Source organism: Hemitrygon akajei, chromosome 32, assembly GCF_048418815.1.
Source record: "Hemitrygon akajei chromosome 32, sHemAka1.3, whole genome shotgun sequence".
Taxonomy (NCBI): Eukaryota; Metazoa; Chordata; class Chondrichthyes; order Myliobatiformes; family Dasyatidae; genus Hemitrygon; species Hemitrygon akajei.
Window position 1 is genome coordinate 8,085,547 of NC_133155.1, and position 23,329 is coordinate 8,108,875.

At 38.9% G+C, this 23,329-nt stretch overlaps 1 protein-coding gene across 10 annotated transcripts in view; it reads right to left on the reverse strand.

The window, feature by feature from the left end:
• Nucleotides 1-23,329, reverse strand: part of LOC140719799 (homeobox-containing protein 1-like) — a 67,537-nt gene that overhangs the window by 37,782 nt on the left and 6,426 nt on the right. For 9 of the 10 annotated variants that reach the window (XM_073034682.1, XM_073034686.1, XM_073034685.1 and 6 more), the window contains exons 2-4: nt 5,681-5,763; nt 2,904-3,360; nt 2,405-2,490 (exon numbers count right to left, since the gene is read on the reverse strand). In XM_073034682.1, coding sequence (XP_072890783.1) covers nt 2,405-2,490; nt 2,904-3,352 — 535 coding nt within the window. In that variant the 5' untranslated portion in view covers nt 3,353-3,360; nt 5,681-5,763. The remainder of the gene's footprint in view (nt 1-2,404; nt 2,491-2,903; nt 3,361-5,680; nt 5,764-23,329) is intronic. The other variant, XM_073034681.1, reaches the window with a different exon arrangement.

Genomic DNA, 23,329 nt, shown 5'->3' on the forward strand with positions numbered 1-23,329 from the left:
CCATTTCATCGAGCATCTCTGCTCCATCTGCCAAAAGTGGAACTTCCTGGTGGCCAAATATTTTAATTCAATTCCCGTTCCTGTTCCGATATGTTGGTCCATGGCCTCCTCTTGTGCCAAGATGAGGCCACTCTCAGAGTGGAGGAGCAATGCCTTCATTTCCACAGATGCTGCCTGACCTGTTGAGTTCCTCCATCATTTTGTGTGTGTTGTTTTAGTCTTTGGAAATTTTTTCAGTATAAATTCTATCTCATCAGTCAATAACTCACTCATGTCCCAAATTATTAAAAGCTTAGGATTCCAAACAACTTGGGTTAGTGCTGAAAATTGTCACACTATTACTTTTTCCAAAGTTGCCACCCAGACTTTTTAAACTCGTATCCAATATTGACTGCAATTATTTCGCTGCATTTTTTAAAACCCAGATTTGTAATAATTCTAGGAATCACCAAAACTATGAGTTCAGTGTAGTAAACAAGGGAAAAGTGCCAGGAGCACTATAAAATGATAGGGCAAAGGGAGGCGAAGAGAACCAGGAAAGACAGTGAAAACAATGGGCTGGGAAGAAGCAAAAGGTGATCATGATGTGGAAGTAAGGAGGAACTCTTAGAAATCCAAGCTGTATCAGAATCACTTTATTGCCAGTATGTGAAACATCAGAATTGATTGTGGTCTGCTGCCAAACATAAAATACAGGAGACTACCCTAAGACGATACAATAGATTCCAACAATTTACACGACAATAGTGCAAACATCTAGGGTAGGTCTTACATAGTGAACAGTAGGGCACTGGGGAGTGTGGTAGAACAAAGGGATCTGAGAATACAGATCCATAATCCATTCAAAGTGGTGTCACAGGTAGATAAGGTCGTAAAAAAGCTTTTAGCATATTGGCCTTCATAAATCAAAATATCGAGTACAGGAGATGGGATGTTATGTTGAAATTGTATAAGACATTGGTGAGGTCTAATTTGGAGTATCGTGTGCAGTTTCGGCCACATACCGACAGGAAAGATGTAAATAAATTTGAAAGAGTACAAAGAAAATTTACAAGGGTGTTGCCAAGACTGGAGGACTGGAGTTATAAAGAAAGATTGATAAGTTAGGACTTTATTACTTGGAACGTAAAAGATTGAGGGGAGGTTTGATAGAGGTATACAAAATTATGAGGGGTATAGATAGAGTAAATGCAAGCAGGCTTTTTCCACTGAGGTTGGGTGGGACTACAACTAGAGGTCATGGGTTAAGGGTAAAAGGGGAAAAGTTTAAGGGGAACATGAGGGGAAATTGACAATCTGTGTTGCAACTCGGTGGAATGAGTCTCTGGTTGAATGTACTCCTGTGCCTAACCAGTACATTATGGAGTGGATGGGAGACTTTGTCCAAGATGGCATGCAACTTGGACAGAATGGACACATGCCCAAATGTCAATAATCAAATAAATGTGAACATATGAACAGATTAAATAATTATCAACAGAGCAAGGAGAGCAGGAAGGACCATTTAATGGATGTTGCACAGGGACAATTAGGGCATTACATCTGAGTGAGTTTTGTTGAGAAGCTGGTTAGCTACAGGAAAACGACATCACCAATTAGTGCATTGTCTGTCGCTGAGTCGGGGCACTTACAGAAGGAATGCAGAAGTTTGTAAAATCAGAACAGCAAGAACTGACCTCCCACTCTCGTTGCAGGGGCAACCTCTCTTTCCCTCTCTGGTCAGAAGGAGCCTGTCTGAGATATCGAAGTGCTGGGTTATGGACTGTAGTTTTGATGGACCCTGGATCAAGGTCTCTTTTGGGCTTATGTTATTGCTTGCATGGTGGTGGGGATTGGGGAGGGCTTCTGCAGATACAAGTGGGTGAAGGGGAAGGGGAGGGTCGATGATTCTGCTGCTGCGTGTGCATGGAATGGGGAGAGGGGCTTTGGGTTTCTGAAGTTACTATCATTCATTCTTTGGGGTTTCTTGTTTTGTGGATGTCTCGGTGAAGAGTAGGAATTTCAGGCTGCATATTGTATACATTCTGTGACATTAAATTGAACCATCTGAACTTCTAACAGACTTCCCAACAAACAAGATTTTCTCATTTACTGAGCAAAAAAAAGGTAGGGAAATGTTCTGTGAAGCCACGCTAATATAACACTATCTTATATCTTTTTGGCAAAAGGAAAAAAGAAAGAATGCTCAGTATAGTATTTCATTAATGTTCAGGATAGTATTCTATTAATACAGTGTAATGCTCAGTATAGTAGTACTCTATTAACATGTGGTAAAATACCTCACTCCCATGACATGCAGTTTACTTATTTTATTTTAATGTTAAGCCCATTTCTAGAGGAGTATAATCGCAAATAATATAAAACTCTTCAAAATAACTCATTTCATTAGCACCTTCTGTCTTACCTGTGACTTGCCCAACTACAGCCTGAGAAATCCTCCGATTGGCTAAAAATGCTTTGATTTCTTCTTTTACTGCATTGCTGTCTCTTCTGGAAAAAAAAGAAACATGCTTTTGTTTTTAAAGTTTATCTATCTCCTATCGTTCCAGAAAGTAGCCCCCCGCCCACCCCACTCCCCATTTAAGACAGCTCATCCCCACCTGTTTCCTTGCAGCTGGCAAACAAGCCAATTCTGGTCATGGCTTCCAATTAATACACTGCCACCATCAACGCTGCCCCTTCACTGGCCAACAAGTGGTGCATTGCAGACGACATCTCCTTTTCTTTTTTCTCTCCCTAAAATGGAAACACCTCTTTCTGCATTGCAATTCCTCTAAAATAGGCTAGCCAAGAAATAACAAAACTCAGACTAAGATCAATGGATACAACCCTATCCACGATCTGTTGGCATCTGGGGTATTATGAGATTGTCATCACTTGCAACAATTATTTAACCACATTACCTCATGTACTCCTCCACCTTCTCTTCCAAGTCTGCATCGTCATCTCCTGTGTCAAAACTATAAGACCTCTGACTGCCACTGTTCTGGTACCGCGGAGATAGTGTTCCACTGGCAACAAGCCTCTCACTTGCTATGCTTTCCCGTCCAGTGTGGCTTGTATTGTAGGGTGGAGGTGATGTGTCATAGCTATTACTAGGCGAGGGAGACTGCGCAATACTTTGAGTCTGTGTAGCAGCAGAAGCAGTCGAAGAGGATGCAGAAACATTGTTTCCGTAGTTACTACTGTAGTTCGGCCGCCTAACAAACTTTTCACTTTGCTCCTGGTCAAGCCGCTCCATCGTTTCAAGTGCATGAATTATTTCGTGTTTAGTCATTCCTGATCGGCGCAGGCGTTGGAGGAGATCAATTTGTTCAATGGTGTATCGAGGCTCGTCATTGTAGTAAGACATGATGTCATCTACAAAGAAAAATGCAATTAGAACATTAAAATGTTTTTGACAAGAAAAGGCCATTTGGCCCAACAAAGCTTGCTAAATTCTTATTTTCAAAGTGTGCTAAAATAACTATCAAGTTTAGATTTGAAAGTTTCTAAGGTACTACTCTCAACTACACAACTGGGTTGCATGTGTCCACAACTCGCCATGTAAAGAAATGCTTCCTGATGGGAGTCTGAAATCTCCACTTAACCAGTCTCCACCTATGGCCCTGAGTCCTTGTTGGCAGATCAATTCTGAAGTAGCAGCTGGCATCCACCTTACTTGTACCCCGAATGATTCTGAACACTTCTATCGTGTCTCAGATCAGTGCTCGGTAGACAACAAGTCTGGGTCTGTCCGTAAACTATTATATTCAGACTTCTAACCAAGCATTTTCATTAATTTTAGCTTTGCTGCTTCTTAAATTGCTGACCTCTATCACACTCTGTACAATTTAACTCAAAACATTGGAAAACAGCCAATTATGCCATCAGCTCTTCAGCTTAATGACTCTTGTATGAGAATGAGAATACAGAAATTTTGCTTTGCCCAGCCAAAATCCAATGCAGAGATGGATGTTTACTTCAAGTTTGTCGGCTTCATGTTCCTTCAAGCAGATACTGTGGATGTTGCAATTCTAAATTAAAACAGAAAATGCTGGAAGCCTTCAGCATCTGCGACAAGACCGGTAGAGTTAGCAGCTGATCTCTCTGACTGATCTGCCAACACAACAGGAAATATTTGGGTAGTTTCCCAATTCTTTGTATGTTGACATTTATAGGCAGTTTGCAGAAGATATGAAAGTATGCTGCTAGTTTCAGAGAAGAAAACTAGAGTTAAGATTAGATCAGCCATGATCTTGTTGAATGGTGGAGCAGGCTTGAGGGGCCGATTGGCCTACTCCTGCTCCTATCTCTTATGTTCTTATGTTCTTATGAAGGCGAAGTGCAATGAGACAGAAAGGTACAAGGACCACAACAAGGCTGAGAGATGAAGGGGTCTTTTTCTTTGCACAAGAGGTCTGTTCAAGAGTATTCTAACAGATCCAGTTTCCTTCCACATTCCAAAGAGCCACAAATTTGTGGGCAAATAGATCACATGGGTGTAATCAGGTTTGTTGGGCCAGAAGGACTTGTTACCGTGCTGTATCCCTAATTAAAAATAAATAAATAAACAAACAGACAAGCTTTGTGCTTGACTGCAGTACTCCAAGCGTGCATCAACGAGGATGCAATTACTGGCACACATCTAAGGAGCCATAAATACTGAATCAGGAAATGAGATGGGAGAGAGAACAAATCACAGCGACTAACTGATCAGCAAAATACTACTTGACCACATTCCCCCGAAATAGACTTTCTTAGCAAGTTCCCATGTTGTGATTTTAATGGTTTTATACTCAAAATTGTTGCCCCAATTATTTTAAAGTTTTTCCCTATTCATAAAAAAATGTTTCAATTAGTAGTTGGGTTGTATAAAAGTCAAAGCTGAAAGTAATTTATTCCACCTGTGAATGATCCACCTTGCAGAGAAAAACAAGTTTGAAAGAGGTGTTATCTGCAATTCAGTAAATCCAGAGAAGTACAGTTAAATCCAGCTTTTTAAACTTATTTTACTTTTTCAAATTCTAAGTGAGTTGCACAAGTGACCAGAGACAAGGAACTTAAGTGACATGTGTCACCTGCAAAACTAACTTGACTATTGATTGTACTCTTTCTTACTCTAAAATATAACAAGAGTCAAAAACAGGCCCTTCAGCCCATCTAGTTCATGCCAAACTGTATAAACTACTTAGCCCCATCAAGCTGCACTCGGTCCATAGCCCTCCATATCCCTCCTATCCATGTACCTATTCAAATTTCTCTTAAGTGTTGAAATCAAACCTACGTTTCCCACTTGTTGTGGCAGCTCATTCCGCACTCCCACCACCCTCAGAGTGACGAAGTTTTCCCTTAAACATTTCACCTTTCATCCATAACCCATGACCTCTGGTTGTAGTCCCACCCAACTTCAGTGGAAACTGCCATTTTAACTCTAAATTATAAAACCGTAATGCTTTTAAAAAGACGAGCTTGAAATGACTGCCATGTCACAATACCAACAGATGAAAACTTTGTTCAGTCAGTATTGTAGCCACTGTTCTACGCTGCAGCGGTCTATTACAGAGGAAGTGGCTTTCCAAGCAACATCATGTTAGTGTTATTACATTCTCACAAGGTACAGTACAAGTGAAGAAACCACACAGCAGCCCTTGCTTGGTCACCAACCATTGCAGATGGTTCTGTTTAGAACTGAACTAACCTGAAGTGCAGGAGGTCCAGTCACTACAGCTCTCCACATTGGGCCTCCTTCAATGTTAAACTGCTTCAGTCTTCTTGCTCCTTCTTGTGCCGCGTGGAAATCAATGAAAAGGAAGAAAACAAAGTCAATCTTACTAACATTTTCTCGACCAGTTCACAAATCCAAATAACTGAGCCCGAGTCACAAACCCGAAGTATTCTCTCCTTGACACCAGTCAGTAGCTTTGAAACGTGGCCAAATTTCAGGCAGCAGACCAATGCAAATAACTTCGAGAGTTACAGGTTTACATTCCTTCTATTGCTGTTGTGGGAAATCATTTAATTAGATCTACAATATAATATACTCTAATAAAAGAGAGTATGGTGATTATTGTTCATTATAGTTGTTGATACCATTGTGACTAAACAGAAGTAGTTTTCTCATTTTTATCTGTATTAAATGTGGCATTCATTGCCACTATAACATAAAATAAACAAATTTAGAGACAAGATCAAGACAAACCTTTGTTTAAAAAAAAAATTGGTTTGGCCTCAGCTGGAAGGATGCATCTATTTCTTAGCACCATGTTTTAGGAAAAACAAGAAGGATTTAGAATGATTCCAGGAATAAGGATCTTTGATTTGTGTGTAGACTAAAGGCAAAATAGTTCTCCTTAGAACAAGTATGTTGAAAGGGCTTCAGATATAGGGTAACTTTTCCTGTTACCAAGAACCAAACAAAGGTGAATGGCAAACTTAAACATAAGAAATCCTGCAGATGCTGAAAATCCAAAGCAAAACACAAAAAGTACTGGAGGAACTCAGCAGGTCAGTCAACATTTTCGGCAGAGACCCTTCTTCTTAAAACGTTTTTTGCAAAATGATCTGGAAAACACTAGTGGTGGAGGTGTGGTGCTAATAGAGAAGGGTTGTGAGATAGATTTAAACACGGCACGGTATTCAACTAGCATTGGGGGGAAAATGTTATCAAGTTATGGAGAGATAACAGGAAAAGGGAACTTTGGATTTCTCTTGTTCGAAAAGAGTATGGACCTGATTGACCAAACAGCCTCCCTCCATTAACTTTCTTGTCATTCTACAAACAGGTTCTTACTAACTTTATATCATGCATGCCAATTTCTTTCTACCTTGCATGCCATTTTCTTTCAGTTTTACACAAAATAAGACAAGAATTGACCTCAAGAATATATGAAATACATCAACTTTACTTTCTAAATAAGCTACAAGGTCATAAATTTGTCACAGATGGTGCATTTCGTAGGTCGTCAAACAATTTCACAATTTTCTGCTTGCGGTTTTCAACTTGAATCTGTAAAATGCGTTGAAGAAATCCCAAGGTTATCACTTCTAAAGGCATGTGGGTGAAGTGATATGGCAGTAACACTGTGTGTGGGGGGGGATAACAACTGCACCTTAAAGCATTTGTTTTCAAAGCTGTGACCACAATGCGAAAAATATAGGTCACTATCTCTGCTCCTTAACATTCACAACGGTCAGCAGACCAGATAACCTACTATTGGGTCATATGAGTGAACCATTTGGGTAAAGTGGGTCAGCTGAACAAAAGTTTGAGAGGTACTATCTTAAAGAAGCCAGTTACAGTGGCAGAAGGTAGAGGAGAAATTGAGCACTCATGAACACAATAGTGGACTTTTCAGAAGTAGTTGAAGGTCACTCCAGCACTTAGGTCATTATCGTAGTTGGTATACTTCCAAGATCGCACTATTGTTCTGGGCATTTCAGTATGAAACATTTGAGACACTCCTGGTGTATTACTAAAAAATTGTGAGAGAAAGCCTTACTAAAGTCAGAATTAAGAATGATATTCAATAATTAACTTCCATTTCATTTTTTAGGCATTTTCAAAGTCAACAATGGAAAACCAGATACACCCTTCTGTTCCTGACCATTAACCAAATCTAACGTACCTCAGTTATGACTGCCTCCTCAAACAAAGTACATGCAGTGCCCAGGTTACAAGAGGGTTCTGTTCCCGACAACTGTCTATAAGCCAAATTTCTCTGCAAGTCAGACATGTTAACTTTCTATTCTAATATTTGATATACACTTGCTGGAGATCTTTTGTTTCATTGGATAACACTGGAAAACAAAGATTTTGCTTCCTGAATACTTTTGAGTGTACCTTATGGATTTTGGGCAGCTGGTCATGAAAATCAGCATGAAATTTCCCTATCATGCACCTTTTTTTTGGAAATACCTATATTTGATATTTCAATTCATAATTCAAGTCAGAATAATTGATGCCAAGATTAAGGAAGGCATTTTTGTTGGCCCACAAATCAAAAAGGTGATCAATGACAGGCAATTCAAAGAACTTCTAGTGGGACTAGAGAAAAATCGCATGGAAGGCATTGTTGAAAATTTTCTTGGCAACTATAGAGCACCAAACTCTGTGCAGCTGGTTGACAACATGCTTCAATCATATGAACCATTTAGACTTCTTCCCTGCAAATCATGGCACCATCAGTGACGTGCACGATGAAAGGTTTCACCAGGACATTGTGGTCATGGAAAAATGGTATCAGGGCAACTGAAATCCATCAATGCTGGCTGATTATTGTTGGACACTTAAGCGAGAAGCCTCAGACACTGAGTACAAATGAAAATCATCAACAAAACATTTTTAGCTTAGTTAAACTATTGCACTGTTATGCAATTAAATGCATTATATTCAATAAAAGTTAATTTCTTGTTTCTCCAAATTCCAACATCATACAAGTAGTCTGAAGTTATATTTATGTTCAACTTCATGTGTTCTATTATACACAGAATATTTCTGAGGAAGCAACACTTTCGACAAAATTTGTTGTCTAGAGTAATCACACTAACACTATCCTCGACTAATGGAATATAAACTGTATTCAGTTGTAAATCAGTACCATTAAATATTTTATTATTAGTATTGCTAACTTGAAAAATATTTTTAAAATATGAGAAATTTTGCATCAAGTCTGATTTCAGTAAGTCAGGTCATTCATAACCCAAACCACACCTATATTCTGTTAACTTTCTCTCCTCCCTAATGTGTGACAATATCTGAAGCTTGGACATCTGCTCACAAACTCTGAGCTAAGGTTCCTCAGGTCTGTAGACACTGCTGCAGTTGTGGTTGCTGGGAAACTCAAATGTCTCCATAATCATCAACACAAGGAAGTCTGCAGATGCTGGAAATCCAAAGCAACACACACACAAAATGCTGGAGGAACTCAGCAGGTCAGGCAGCATCTATGGAAATGAATAGTCGACGTTTGAGGCCGAGACCCTTCTTCAGGACCAAAAAGGAAGGGGGGAGAATTCCCTGCACAATCTCCCAAACAAGAGAAAATCTGCAGATGCTGGAAATCCAAACAACACACATAAAACGCTGGAGAAACTCTCGAAAAGAGTACAGTCAACATTTCAGGCCAAATCCCTTCAGCAGGACTGTGTTGCTGCATAATCTCCCGTCCGCTATAGACAGAGCACATTACTGGCCATCTCTTTCTTATTTTTAAAATCATTATTTTACTTACTTAACTGATTGATGTTAAGTTTTGATATGTTATTAAGTATTATTACTCAATTATCCATTTATAGTTCTTAAAATTGATTAATAATTTTGTGCAAATTATGAACTTTAATTTTACACTTTTAACCTCTTGTGTAATTTTGGTTTAAGTCAAAATTTTCCTGCTAGTTTCTTTTTCGTTTCAATTCTAAAAACTCATTCCCCAAGTTCTTATGCTCACCAAATGACCTCAACTCCTAAATATTGTATTCAGATGAAGCTGCAGTCTGGGAAAACAACACAGTACAGTCAGTAAAACTATTCACATATGTACTCCCAAATTCACCAGTACTGATTCGGCCTCTGCTGAATGTAATTTTCAAACAACCAATCTGAGCGGACTCCTAGCTGACATTGAACCCACAACTGGCAGGCTGCTTGTTAATAACTAACACGGTAAATAAAGCTAGAAGTTGCAACACTTTTACAACTCGGGGATTGGGGTTCAGAGTTCAATTCTGAAGTCATCTGTAAGGAGTTTGTACGTCCTCCCCGTGAAATGTGTATTTTTTTTCCCGGATCCTTTGATTTCCTTCCACAGTCTGAAGGTGTACTGGTTAGTATGTTAATCGGTTATTGTAAATTGTTTCTTAATTGGTCTAGGGCAGGGGTTCCCAATCTTTTTTTTAAAAAAATGTCATAGAGCCTATCGTTAACCGAGAGGGTCGTGGATCCCAGGTTGGGAATGTCTGGTCTAGGATTAAATCGGGATTTGCTGGCTGGTGTAGCTTGAAGGTCCAGAAGGGCCTATTCTGCACTGTATCTCTAAATAAAATTTAAAAATAAATAAAGTTACGGCTAAATTGTAAAGGCAAACCTTTAAATTTTATCAAATTTAAGTACATTCACTAAATTCATGGTGTTGGACTATATGGATCAAATGATCTCTTTCAGCACTATTATGAGCCTGACCAGGTCTACAAAACTGCATTCTGATGAAAATACACACAAGCTACCAGACCCTGAAGAGCAATGTGGGCAAGAAACCATGGAAAAAAAATCTGACAAACTTGAGGATGGAGTTTATTCTGGCTGTGATAACCATTCTAGTCATAGTGCATTTTCTCAACACAAGAACATCTGCAAATGCTGGAAATCCAAAGCAACACACACGAAACACCGGAGGAACTTAGCAGGTCAGGCAGCCTCAATGGAAAAGGATAACAGTCGACATTTACTCTTTTCCATGATGCTGCCTGGCCTGCTGAGTTCCTCAAGCATTTTGTGGATAGTGCACTTTCTGTCTAGACTCAAACATGAATGAGCACCTGTGTAGTGGTCGAGAATACCAACAATGCCCAAACCTTTCAAGAGTCAGAAAAAGAAAAACAATGAACAGGTAAAAAACTTAAAACACCACTTGTAACCACTAATTTTAACTAACCATGAGAACAGTAATTGGAAAAAGATAGTAACAACTGACGTTGATATAATGAAACTGAGAAGATATTGTGGATTAGCTTTCCATTTGAGGATGTGGCCAATGTATGCTGCAACACCAGAATTCGAGTCCGACCTCATTATAATCCAATCTAACAACCACAGAATTACAATGAAGTAATCCAAATCTGTGGGATTCAATAACGTTTTGTCATCCAAATCTATTATACCCAACAGAATGCTGCAAAATTACAACAGAAAATTCACTGGGATCGAACGACTGAAGGAAAGTCACTCTAAATGTTTGCCTAAAACCTTCTGTTTCAACTTGGCAAAGATATTTTAATGTCTAATGTGAATTACCCTAAACATACACAAAAGCTCCACGCCACTTTTTTTGGCCTAAAACAAGTTCAAATTTATTGTCATTCAACCGTATACATTTATAACACCAAACGAGACAACGTTTCTCCGGACCAAGGTGCACAACACAGTACATTTAACACAAAGTGCCTGTACAATACTAATGAGAAAGTAAACAGTGTAACACTAGTAGCACTTCAAACATGATGAGATCTGGGTGGAGTAGTCGCACAGTCTAAGGGAAGAAGCTGTTTCCTATCATAACAGTTCGTGTCCTGATGCTACAGTACTTCCGGCCCGATAACGGGGGGGGGGAGCAGTGTGAAAGATTGTTGGACGGATGGGATGCTAAGGGCCCTGCAGAGGCAGCACTCCTGATAAATATATCTGATGGGTGCGAGAGAGACCCCGATGATCATTATTGTAACACTGCTTCTTAAAGTTGCACAAAGAGTAACAACAGCAGATGAGACATACTATTTTATTTTATTTACATGGAGATACAGTGTGAAACAAACCCCCTCCAGCCCAACAAGCCTGGCTGCTCAGCAACCCACCTCTTTATTCAAAATTACTTAATGATTGCCCAATCAGAGGATAATTTACAATGACCATTTAACTTAATTACCAGTACATCTTTGGACTGTGGGAAGAAACCAAAGCTCCCAGAGGAAACACACATCCTCTTATGGAGGATGCCAGAATTGAATTCAGAACTCTGACTGCCCGAACTGCAATAGCATCACACTAACAGCTACACTGCCATGGTGCCCCTTCTTATTTATTTAGAGATACAACGTGGAACAGGCCCTTGTGGCCCAGCGAGCTGTACTGCCCAGCAACCCACCTACTTAACTCTTGCCTAATCACGGGACAATCACAATGACCAATTGACCGACATGGTTCATGGGAAGAACGCACAAGCTCGTTACAAATGGCACTGGAATTGAAGTATGAAAGCTGCAATGCCCCGAGCTGTAACAGTGCCGTGCTAACCGCAATGCTACCATTGTGATGCTCACGTAACAACATCACTGGTTTTCCCCGTATAGCTGCACTTGGACATTGTTGAGTATTCAGCGAGTAAAGAGGAGCTGCTGTTTTTCAATATTAAAACTCTCGCTGCAGAAGAACTTCACATATTGCACACCTTTTGACAATAATTTGGCAGCAGTTTTGCACTGCAAAAAGAGTGCCGGAAGAATGAAAATGCAAAGCTCGAAGTATATTTATTATCAAAGTATGTATTCACTATAAAACCTTGAGATCGCTCCTAACAGGCAGCCACAAAATGAAGAAACCTAGAAGAACCCATATAAAAAAAAATCCAAATGCCCAATGTACAGAGAGGAAACCATAGAAAGACAGTCGTACACCCAATGTGCAGAGAAAAAAAAAAATCACATTGCATTTTAACGAAATAAGTTTCCTAACAGGCGCTGAGACAATATTACTCTACAACGGATTAACTGCATGTTCAAAAAGTGTTTGATTTTAGTGTTTGTTAATAGGTTTCTAGCCCAGTTTGTGTGAGATTCATTCTTTAAATGCATTTTTAAAAATTGCCCTGAAAGAAGTTTAGTTTTGTAGACAGTATGGTACAAAACAAACTCTGTCACATGTTCAATTACTGAACTGCTAACTCCTCTGCAGAAGTTCCCATTGTCAATAATTGCCTTAAAAATACAACAGAATAGGGTTATACAAAATTTAATTAAAAATTATTGAATGATATTTCGTCTCATCATCCAGAAACTTCAGGACAAAATTGTTTAATTACTAGGCTAACCAGTACAATTCAAGTGAGCCTGTCCAAAAGAAACAGCTCCTTTCCCCAGTACTGGTCCAAGTGTCCCTTGAATCAAAACAGCTTACTTCCACACTACACTTTGAGCCACAAGTACAACTCTCCCATCTGTGTGACACCCTAGCAATTTACAAACATTTCCAGTCAAAATACAGGCATTACCACCATTGTTCTTCAGCTTGTTAACTTAGACCTTGGCTCCTTAAACTCTCCCAGTTAAATCCTTTTGTTAATTAATTTCTTATATTATTGGACCATGACACTGGATTCTAATGCTTTCCAGTCTCATGGACATGTCCTTATTCCTAGTCCTGTTAGGCCATATATGTCCAAATCCGGCCCGTGGTGGAATTATCTTTGGCCCGCGAGATAATAAATATCTATTTACTATTAAAGCTGGCCCCAGTAATCGAAGCGCCTATGGCGTATGATATGGCTAATGCTGAGTTTATTCAGGTACCAGGTTTTCAGGGTTTTTAGTGTTTATTCGGCAGTCTTCATAAGAAACGGAATTTGTAAAGTGAAACACTTTGTAGTTATAGCAGAGACTGAGACACATGAGAGCAGGCTGAAAAAACGGAGGCAACGAAAGCTGCGTTCACACGTGTCCGACTGATCCGGCCCGCATGAAGCTGCATTTTGCTCAATCCGGCCCGTGACCTAAAATGAGTTTGACACCCCTGTGTTAGGCAATATACCCTTTGAAACACACTTTGTGACTGCAGAGAGTGGCTTGTGTCCTCCCTATTCCACCACGTCCACTGTCTTTATGGTCAAGGAACAAAACTGAAAACTAATTTTATAGGCCATTAAGTGCTATAATGCATTGCATATTACAGGCAATTTTCAAGGATCAAGCTGCCATTGAATATCATGCAATATTTTCATAAATACAAAATATTAATTAAAAGTAATGAAATAAACAGGACTGAAAGGATTTGTAGAAAAAATCCTACAAGTAGCAGCAAATACAGCTCAGTCCTTCATGAGTAAAGGACCTCCACCATCCAGGACATGCTCTCTTCTTGCTGCTGCCATCAGGAAGGAAGTACAGGAGCCTCAGGACTCACACCACCAGCTTCAGGAACAGATATTACCCCTCAACCATCAGGCTCTTGAACCAGTGGGGATAACAATAATGTTACTTCGTTTGGCTGTGTTCATGTATGGTTGAATGACAATTAAACTTGAACTTAAATAATTTCATTGAACTTCACTCGCTCCATCACTGAACTGTTCCCACAACCTATGAACTCACTTTCAAGGAGTCTTCATCTCATGTTCCTGATTTTTATTGCTTATTTATTATTATTTCTTTTCTATTTGCATAGTTTGGTGTCTATTGTACATTGGTTGTTTTTCCATCCTGTTGGGTGTAGTCTTCCATTGACTGTATTGATTTCTTGGATTTACTGAGTATGCCTGCAAGAAAACAAATCTAAGGGATATATATGGTGACATATAGTACTTTCCTCTAAGAGGACCATAACCTTGTCATAAGGTTTGGAGGCTTGCATGCCTCAATGACCTGAAGAGCTATGTTGGCTAGAGTCAGGGCCTTGTGCTTTGATTCTTGGTAGGGTCACTCATGCCAAGCAGATCAAAAGGTAGAGGCCAGACTAAGAGGGTCTACCTGTCCTCCAGGTTCGGGGGTTCAGCTCAGGGCTCACAACCCTGGCTGGTCAAAAGAAAATTGTTACGGAAGCAGCAATGAAAATGGAGGACCTTCATTGCTGCCTAAGCACCAGCGGCAGGACGGACAATAAGTGAGTAATGTGTACTTTGATAATAATTTAACCTTGAACATCTCTGGTAGTTTACCAAGAATATAACATATGCACAACTTATTAATAGCGTCCCAATGAAGAAATTATTGCATTAAAATTCTGCAGAAAAATATATTCAGTAAAATTTTATACCAACTACCTAGTGGTTTTCATGTTCTTCCTATTTTCTTGTGATATTACAGGGGTACTGGTGTTCTAAACAACTCATTGATGTAAATATATTTTTATATTTTACCTTTAATCTGATATAATTAATATTGCAGTTGTGAGGAAAAAAGATACCAACTATACATATTTCCAGTTTAATGAAATAGTCTTTCATCAGTATCCAGATCACATGACCAATATGTACCTTTTCTTTAGTATCAATTTTTAGTTTTAAAAACGCATGCAAGAAAAATGCATTTTTTTTTAAATTCAATGAAATATTGAAGCACAGGTTAACAATACAAAGTAGGGCTTGGACTGAATTTCATGACAATGCAGTGGATTCCAGTTAAGTTTGCTCCATCAGTTAATTGGCATAGCCACTTATTTGGGACAACTCTTAAAGAACAAAAATTGATCAATAAAATAGCCAGGATCCTCTTTGTTTATTTGGGACCCTATGATCACTTAATTGGGGCAGGAGACTGTTGCCAAACAGTTTCTAACTTGTAATAAACACAAAGAGCTGGAGGAACTCAGCAGGTCAGGCAGCATTCACTTTTTATGAGTAATTAATGCAGAAAATCAGGTAATTGCAAAGGGTTCACAAACTTGTTCTTGCAACAGTATATATAGTCACCGTCTGATGAACCAGTTAGTTTACATTCAAGTTAAACTTTTAACTCTTTTTTTTTTAAAAACTAAAATCCCTCCTATACAACTTTGGGCATTTTACTACATTAAAGAAATCCAAGCTCAGATCAAACTTTCAATTTTGGTGTGCCAAGTACTGATTTTATTTACCGCTTTCATTGGAGCAAAGCTTCTCCTACTGCTCCTCAACATCATCTCAATCACCAAACAAATTCCTTTTAAGAAAGATGTACTATCTTTCTATGCTGTAGGGACACAGTTTGCTTCTGATGAAATTTTCACACAGGAGGTTGTGGGATTAACCTGGATCTTCCCACTTCATTGACGTAGGAACATTTCTGCCTCTGAACTAATTCCTTTGGTCCGCACCAGCTAAATAACTGCGCTCGTCCACAGAAAGTTACTTAGTCAATGATAGTAATCAAAAGGCTTAGTTCTTCTCACTGTTAAAATAAACCTTTATGTTAGTGAGCTCCTGATCTTATTGATTCAAAGGCATCAGTTGTCCTGCTTTTCTACAGTGGGAATTTAAAATTCACCCGTGCTCATACCGAGGAGATTAAAGGCTCTATTTTCAATCTAATGTAAATTTGAAAGCTAACAGGTATAATATTAAAAGTGAATGGATCATCTTTGTTTAGTGTTTAATAATTTGTGGTTTATACAGCAAGGATTCCTTGTATAAAATCCACAATGACAGCTTCAACTATAAATTAGAAGATCAAGTTTGACTTTATGGTAAGGTGCCACCTCATAATGTCAATTCAAAACATTGCTGTTATTCACATGTTTAACTGCACCCTTGGCTAACTTAAGACCATAAGATATAAGAACAGAATGAGGCCATTTGGCCCTTCAATTTTGCTCCACAATTTTATCAAGGTTGATTTATTATCCCTCACAACCCCATTTTCCTGCCTTCTGCCCGTAACATTTGACCTCCTCTTTAAATATACCCAATGACTTGGCCAACAAACACAGTCGTCTGTGCCAAGGAATTCCACAGCTTCTCCATCCTCTGGATAAAAATATTTCCTGCTCATTTCCGTTCTCAAGGGACGCTCATCCATTGTGAGATTGTGCCCTCTGGTCCTACACTCTCCCACTATTGGAAACATCCTCTCACGTTCACTCTAGGTTTCAATGAGATCCCCCACTTCCAAGGTCCTTTGCAATTCTGATTTCTGAATTTGCTCCCATTCAGAAAATAGTCTACACCTTTATTCCTTCTACGACAGTGCACGACCATACACTTCCCTACACTGCACTGTAGATACATTATCCTTGGGGCAAGAATCACTCTCAATAAATACACTGTCACTCTGAAATGTATTGGTTTATGCTGATACTTATATTTAAAATGTTTATGTTAATTAATAAAAATGAATTTTATAATACATGATCCATTGTTTTTGCATAAACTGGTCTTGCTCTCAATCTCTCATTGTCCTTACTGCTGATGCTGTCATGATCATTATCTTAATTTCAGTCAATTCCCCGTTCGCTCGTTATGCGCCGTATCATATGATGTGGGTGACTGCTGCCTTTCCAAGACCATGACTATTCTTGGTAAATTTTTCCTACAGAAGTTTCCTACAAAAACTTCTATAGTTGTACCGTGGAAAGCATTCTGACAGGCTGCATCACTGTCTGGTATGGGGGGGGGGGGGGGGGGCTACCAGTCTTGGGCACTAGCCTACAAAGTACCCAGGACATCTTTAAGGAGCAGTGTCTCAGTAAGGCAGTGTCCATTATTAAGGACCTCCAGCACCCAGGACATGTCCTTTTCTCATTGTTACCATCAGGAAGGAGGTACAGAAGCCTGAAGGCACACACTCAGTGATTCAGGAACAGCTTCTTCCTCTCTGCCATCAGATTCCTAAATTAGACATTGAATCTTTGGACACTACCTCACGTTTTTTAAAAAATATACAGTATTTTTGTTCTTACACATTTTTTAAATCTATTCAATACACAATTGATTTACTTGTTTATTTATTATGTTTTTTTTTTAAACTGCTGCTGCACATGCCAGATGTCACATGCCAGTGATAATAAACCTGATTTTGATTCTGATTCTGTGTCGAGTCTACCTTGTCATTTCATCATGTCTGATCCACTTACCCTCTCAGCCTCATTCTCCTGCCTTCTCCCCATATCGCTTCATACCCTGACTAATCAAGAATCTATCAACCACTGCCTTAAATATACCCAATGACCTGGCCTCCACAACTGCCTGTGGGAACAAATTCCACAGATACACCACTCTGTGGCTAAAAAATTCCTCATGTCCGTTCTGGAAGGACGTCCTTCTACGCTGAGACTATGTCCTCTGGTCTTAGACTCTCCCACCACAGGAAACATCCTCTCCACATCCACTCCATCGAGGCCTTTCAACATTTGATGGGTTTCAATGAGATCACCCCTCATCCTTCTGAATTCTAGTGAGCAAAAGCCCAGAACCATCAAATGCTCCTCTTATGACAAGCCTTTCAATCCCACAATTTTGCATTAGGATTTTGATAAAATATCACACAAGAAATTAGCATGCAAAATTTAAAACACATGGAACTACGGATAAATGGCAGGAAACAGAAGTAATAAGTGAGGCTTTCTCAGTGACTCGAGGGTACTACAGAAGAAATCAGAATTTGGTGAGCCCCAGCTGATCGCAATATATATCAAGAATTTGGATGAAGAAATCAAGTACGTTTTTTTTCTCTAAGACAATGATATGAAACTTAAATGAATTGGAAATTGTGAGGAGGATAAAAGAAACTTCAAAGACATTTAGTAAAGTTATGTGAGTGGACAAATAAATGGTGTAAAGACCCATGTAGATCAGTAAACAGCATAATGTAGATCGGCTAATGGCAAGGATCCATGGCATAAAAAAGGTCACAAACCCCTGATGAAAATAAATACAAGAGGTTACAGATCTAACGCAAACACTATTATTTCAAAAGAGAAGTGAATAATGTGCAGAGTTACGATGAAGTTGCTGGGAACTACAAAGTTGCTCTATAGAGAACCTATATGGACACAATGGGCCTGTAGCGGCAAAACTAATCCAAAATGAAAACAATTACTCGAGCCTGCGACCACCAAAGGGTTGTTAAACTTGCATTATGCACTCTCAGCTCCAATGAAATGATTGTTCCAAACAAATACTTTATTTTGATCCTTTATTAGTAATTAACAAATATACAATCTTGAAACAATGAAGTTAAGCAAACCTAAATGTAAACTCAGCATTATTCAGCGATATTAAGAGGTCAGCAAGGATATGAGCTCCGCCAGTCCCAAGCTACAAATAAGCAAGAATACGCAACTTATTCCCTTTGCTTTAACCACACCCACACTAATGTGATTAGTTACCACAATAAACATGCATCACAGAATACAATGCAGATAGAGAACAAGTACATGGCTCCTGCAGGGCCAAACAGCCTCCTTTGTGCTGTACTGATTACATGAAACATACAAAATTCTGACAGGACTCATCCGGACAGATACAAAAAGGAGATTTCCCCTGAGGAGTCCAGAGCAGGAAAAATGGTAAGTCATTGAGTACTGAGGTGAAGAGATCTTCTACCATATAGGGCCACAGAAGCCAAGACACTGAATACATTTAAGATACATTTTCAAATACAGACCACAAGAGTTTAGAAAGAGAGCAGTGTGGTATTGAGATAGAGAATTAGCCACAATTGTATTAAACAATGAATGCGCTACCCCTGCCTCTACTTTCCATGCTTTCTAATGGATTAAAATGATAGGCAAACACATTTTGCAGCATTTCTGATGAAAAGCCATTGATTTGAAATGTTAACATTATTTCTGTCTTCACAGATCCCACTTCACCTTCTGGTATTTTCCCAGTATTTTCTACTTTTATTTCAGATTTTCAGTATCCATAGCAACCTGTTACTGTCCAAAGAATGTGTCTATTAAATAAAGACCGTAAGATATAGGAGCAGAATTAGGCCATTTGGCCCATCAAAACTGCTCCACCATTTCATCATCGCTGATCCATCTTCTTCTCAGTCCCAATCTCTTACTTTCTCCCCATATCCCTTCATGCACCAACTAATCAAGAATCCATCAACTTCTGCTTTAAGTATACCCAAAGACTTGGCCTCTGCAGCTGCCTACAGCAACAAATTCCACAGACTCACCACCCTCTGGCTAAAGAACTTCCTCTTCATCTCTGTTCTGAGGCTGTGTCCTCTGGTCTTAGTCTCCCCAACCACAGGAAACACCCTGTCCACATCCACTCTATTGAAGCCTTTCAACATTCAATAGGTTTCAATGACATCACCCCTCATCCTTCTAAATTGCAATGAGTAGAAGTTCAGGGCCAAATGCTCCTCAAGTGACAAGCCTTTCAATCTCCGAATCATTTTCATGAACCTTCTTTGAACCCTCTCCAGTTTCAGCACATCCTTTCTAAGGGGCCCAAAACTGCTCGCAATACTCTGATAATAAAGCAAGAACTGACCCATCAAGTCTGCACTATATTCAAAATGATTGGTGTATCATGAAAGGCGTTCTTCTTTCTATCTGCTTTCCAAACCTCCATCTCTCTCCCACTCAGTCTACCATACACAGATCTGAAACGCTGAATCTCTACAATTCAGGATAAGCTGTATATACTCAGTCTGCTTCGACTCCAAGGATCAACCTTATTTGCCGTATACATTTACATATTTTGGGAATTTGGTGCGGTGTTGGCACGACATGCAACAAAAAAAATTCAACAATTAGAAAGATTTTCTTTATGTATAGGTTTTGGTTATAGAATGGATATGGAATAAAATGTGCATAAATACCAACATGCATTTACAATATTAGCAGTACTATAGAAGGTATTTTAAAGTGTTTACAGTGACCAAGTTAATACGTTAGAATGGCTGATCAGATTAACTGCCTGGGGGAAGGAACTTTTAAGATTTTTCAAGAGTTTAAAACAAACATCATTACTTTAAAACGAGTTAGCATTCTCAAGCAGGATGTTCAACACTTCCCTTCCAGGTTCTTGAACTAAATAGTCTTTAAGAATAATAGTTAGGAAGCATCTAATTGTCACTTAACAATACAAGCCAGAAGCTTGTCAATTGGTTATCAATAGTTGGGTGTAACTTCCAGAGGAAGAGGCAATATCTCATGTTGCATTTTTGATCCTTTGTATATTTTTGTACATTTCAAGATATGAACTAGGTGGAATTTTGATCCAACGATACAAAAATGATACATTAATTACCTAATAGTTCAGCTGGAAATTTTGTAGGTTCAAATTTAGATTTTATAAGCCCAGCTGAAATAGTGTTCCAATATTTTAAGCTATTTCTGCATTTGTAGTTGCTATTCAGAATCAGAATAAGGTTTAATATCAGTAGCATGTGTCATGAAATTTGTTGTCTTTGTGGCAGCAGTACAACACAATACATAATAGAAAAGAAACATGAATTACAGAATATATATTAAATAGTTAAGTTAAATAAGTAGTGCAGAAATAATAATTAAAAGTAATAAGCTAGTATTCATGGGTTCAAAATCCATTCAGAAATCAGTTGCCACTTACTTGGTCAAATGTCTTTACAGTAATTGTTGTGGCACTTTTGTGGGTTTCATTTGCAACACTAACAGTATATGATCATTTACATTTTGCAAAGTGAGAAGAGCCGATGGAAAGAAACAATAAGTAGGTCAAACTTCATTGTGGGTGTTCAGCGTTCACCCCAGAATTATCCTGATACCCAAAATTAACCACAGAACTACATCCATTTATCAGGCAGCAGGGAATATTCAAAGGAACGCTGTGATAGCAGGTCATCTAATGAATGCAATAGGTGACATTTTAATGAGTTAAATCTGGGTATTAAAGCATCAAAATCGTAGCATTTCACTTTCTGAGATGCTACAATATAATAATCTTTATGGAGATTAAAAACATTAAAAGCATGATCGCCCATATTTGTATTTACAACTGCCACAATGATACATAGGGACTGAATTTAAGAGGAGGGAGGTTACATTGCAACTGTGCAATGCACGGGTGACGCCTCACCTCGAATGCTGCATGAGTTCCTGTCTCCTTACTTGAGGAGAGACGGAAGCTTTGGGGGCAGTGCAGAGGAGGTTCAGAAGGTTGATTCTGCAGAGGAGGGGGCAAAGCCTATGAGAGATTGAGTTATCTGGGCCCATACTCACTGTAATTCTGAATGAATGGGTTCTTACAGAAAGACATAAAATTATGAAAGGAATAGATGAGACAGAAGCAGGAAAGTTGTTTCCACTGGTAGGTGAGACTAGAACAGGGGACACAGCCTCCAATTACAGGAGAAAATGCTTTACCCAGAGAGAGCAGAGCAGGATCAATGCTCCTATTTCTTATATTAAAAATGTAGACTGCAGAAATTGTAAAAAATTGTATTTGTTATCCAGACTTCAAGACAGGTATTCCACAACAAATAAATGACAATAGTAACTACTTTGAATGTAAAATGGGGGAGAGAAAAAAGGCAGCAATTTTCACACATAAAGTGTGCTAAACTAAAATGAAATAATAATCAGAAAATCAATGCTTGACATTAGCAGAGGTCTGCACTTCCTTGCATAGACCAAATCAGTAACAAATCCCAAACTAAACTGTATTATTGTGCTAACAGATACAAGGCTGACACTGCCAGACCAGAGTCTGCAACTTTCCAAACTTAAACACACTGCAAAACCACAAGAAGAGTCTTTGAACACAAAAATAGGCCAATTTCCTTGTTACTACTTTATTCACACCACATTTGTTTCTCCTTCATAAAGTAGCTCTGATGCTTAACCTGTATAGTCTGTACTGAGCATCCATACATACATTTTTTTTTACATGAACAGTGGGTTCCAGTTTATTGGGACACCTCAGGACTAGTACATTTTGACCCAATTAGGAAGTTGCCCCAATTAGCCGAAGTTTCTGGAAAATAGTTAAAGAGGTATTGAAAAAAAAAGTCAAACTGAGTAAGAAATTGTGTATGTAAATAAATTACAGAACAAATTAGAACACTAGTAATAATACTGCAGTACTATAAACTTGTGTATTAGTTCCTAATACTTATGGACAGAGGAATTCATCCACATTGTCTTCTTTTAACTGTAAATTAATAAAATCAGCATAGACATCTATTAAAGCTAATGGACTGCCTTCATACAATATTGTCAACAACCACATCCTTCAAATTTTCATTTTCATTGTAACATTCAAGATAGCAGTCAATACTTTCAAATTCTTCATAGTTTCTAACACGTAATGAAGTAGTGAAATTACTTCATTTTCACCCCAGGCATTTCTGGCATCTCCAAGCCTGAATGCTTGAAACCACAGTGAGTAAAACAGTTCTGAAAGGTCTTGCTACTTATTTCTCGCCAATTACCAGTGACAAAAGTCACTGTATTTTGAACACAAACACACACAACTGATGCTATTTTAAAACTGTTTGGTCAAAGCACAGTAATTGTGTCTAACAGCCATACAACTACACCCGACTAATACTAGTGGACTAATACTAGTGGATTGGATAGTGGACTACTTGACAGATAGACCTCAGTATGTGCGGTTGGGAGACTGTAGGTCTGACACGGTGGTCAGCAGCACAGGGGCGCCGCAGGGAACCGTACTCTCTCCGGTCCTGTTCACCCTGTACACATCAGACTTCCAATATGACTCAGAGTCCTGCCATGTGCAGAAGTTCGCTGATGACACGGCCATAGTGGGGTGTGTCAGGAATGGACAGGAGGAGGAGTATAGGAAACTGATACAGGACTTTGTGATATGGTGCAACTCAAACTACCTGCGTCTCAATATCACCAAGACCAAGGAGATGGTGGTGGACTTTAGGAGGTCTAGGCCTCATATGGAGCCAGTGATCATTAATGGAGAACGTGTGGAGCAGG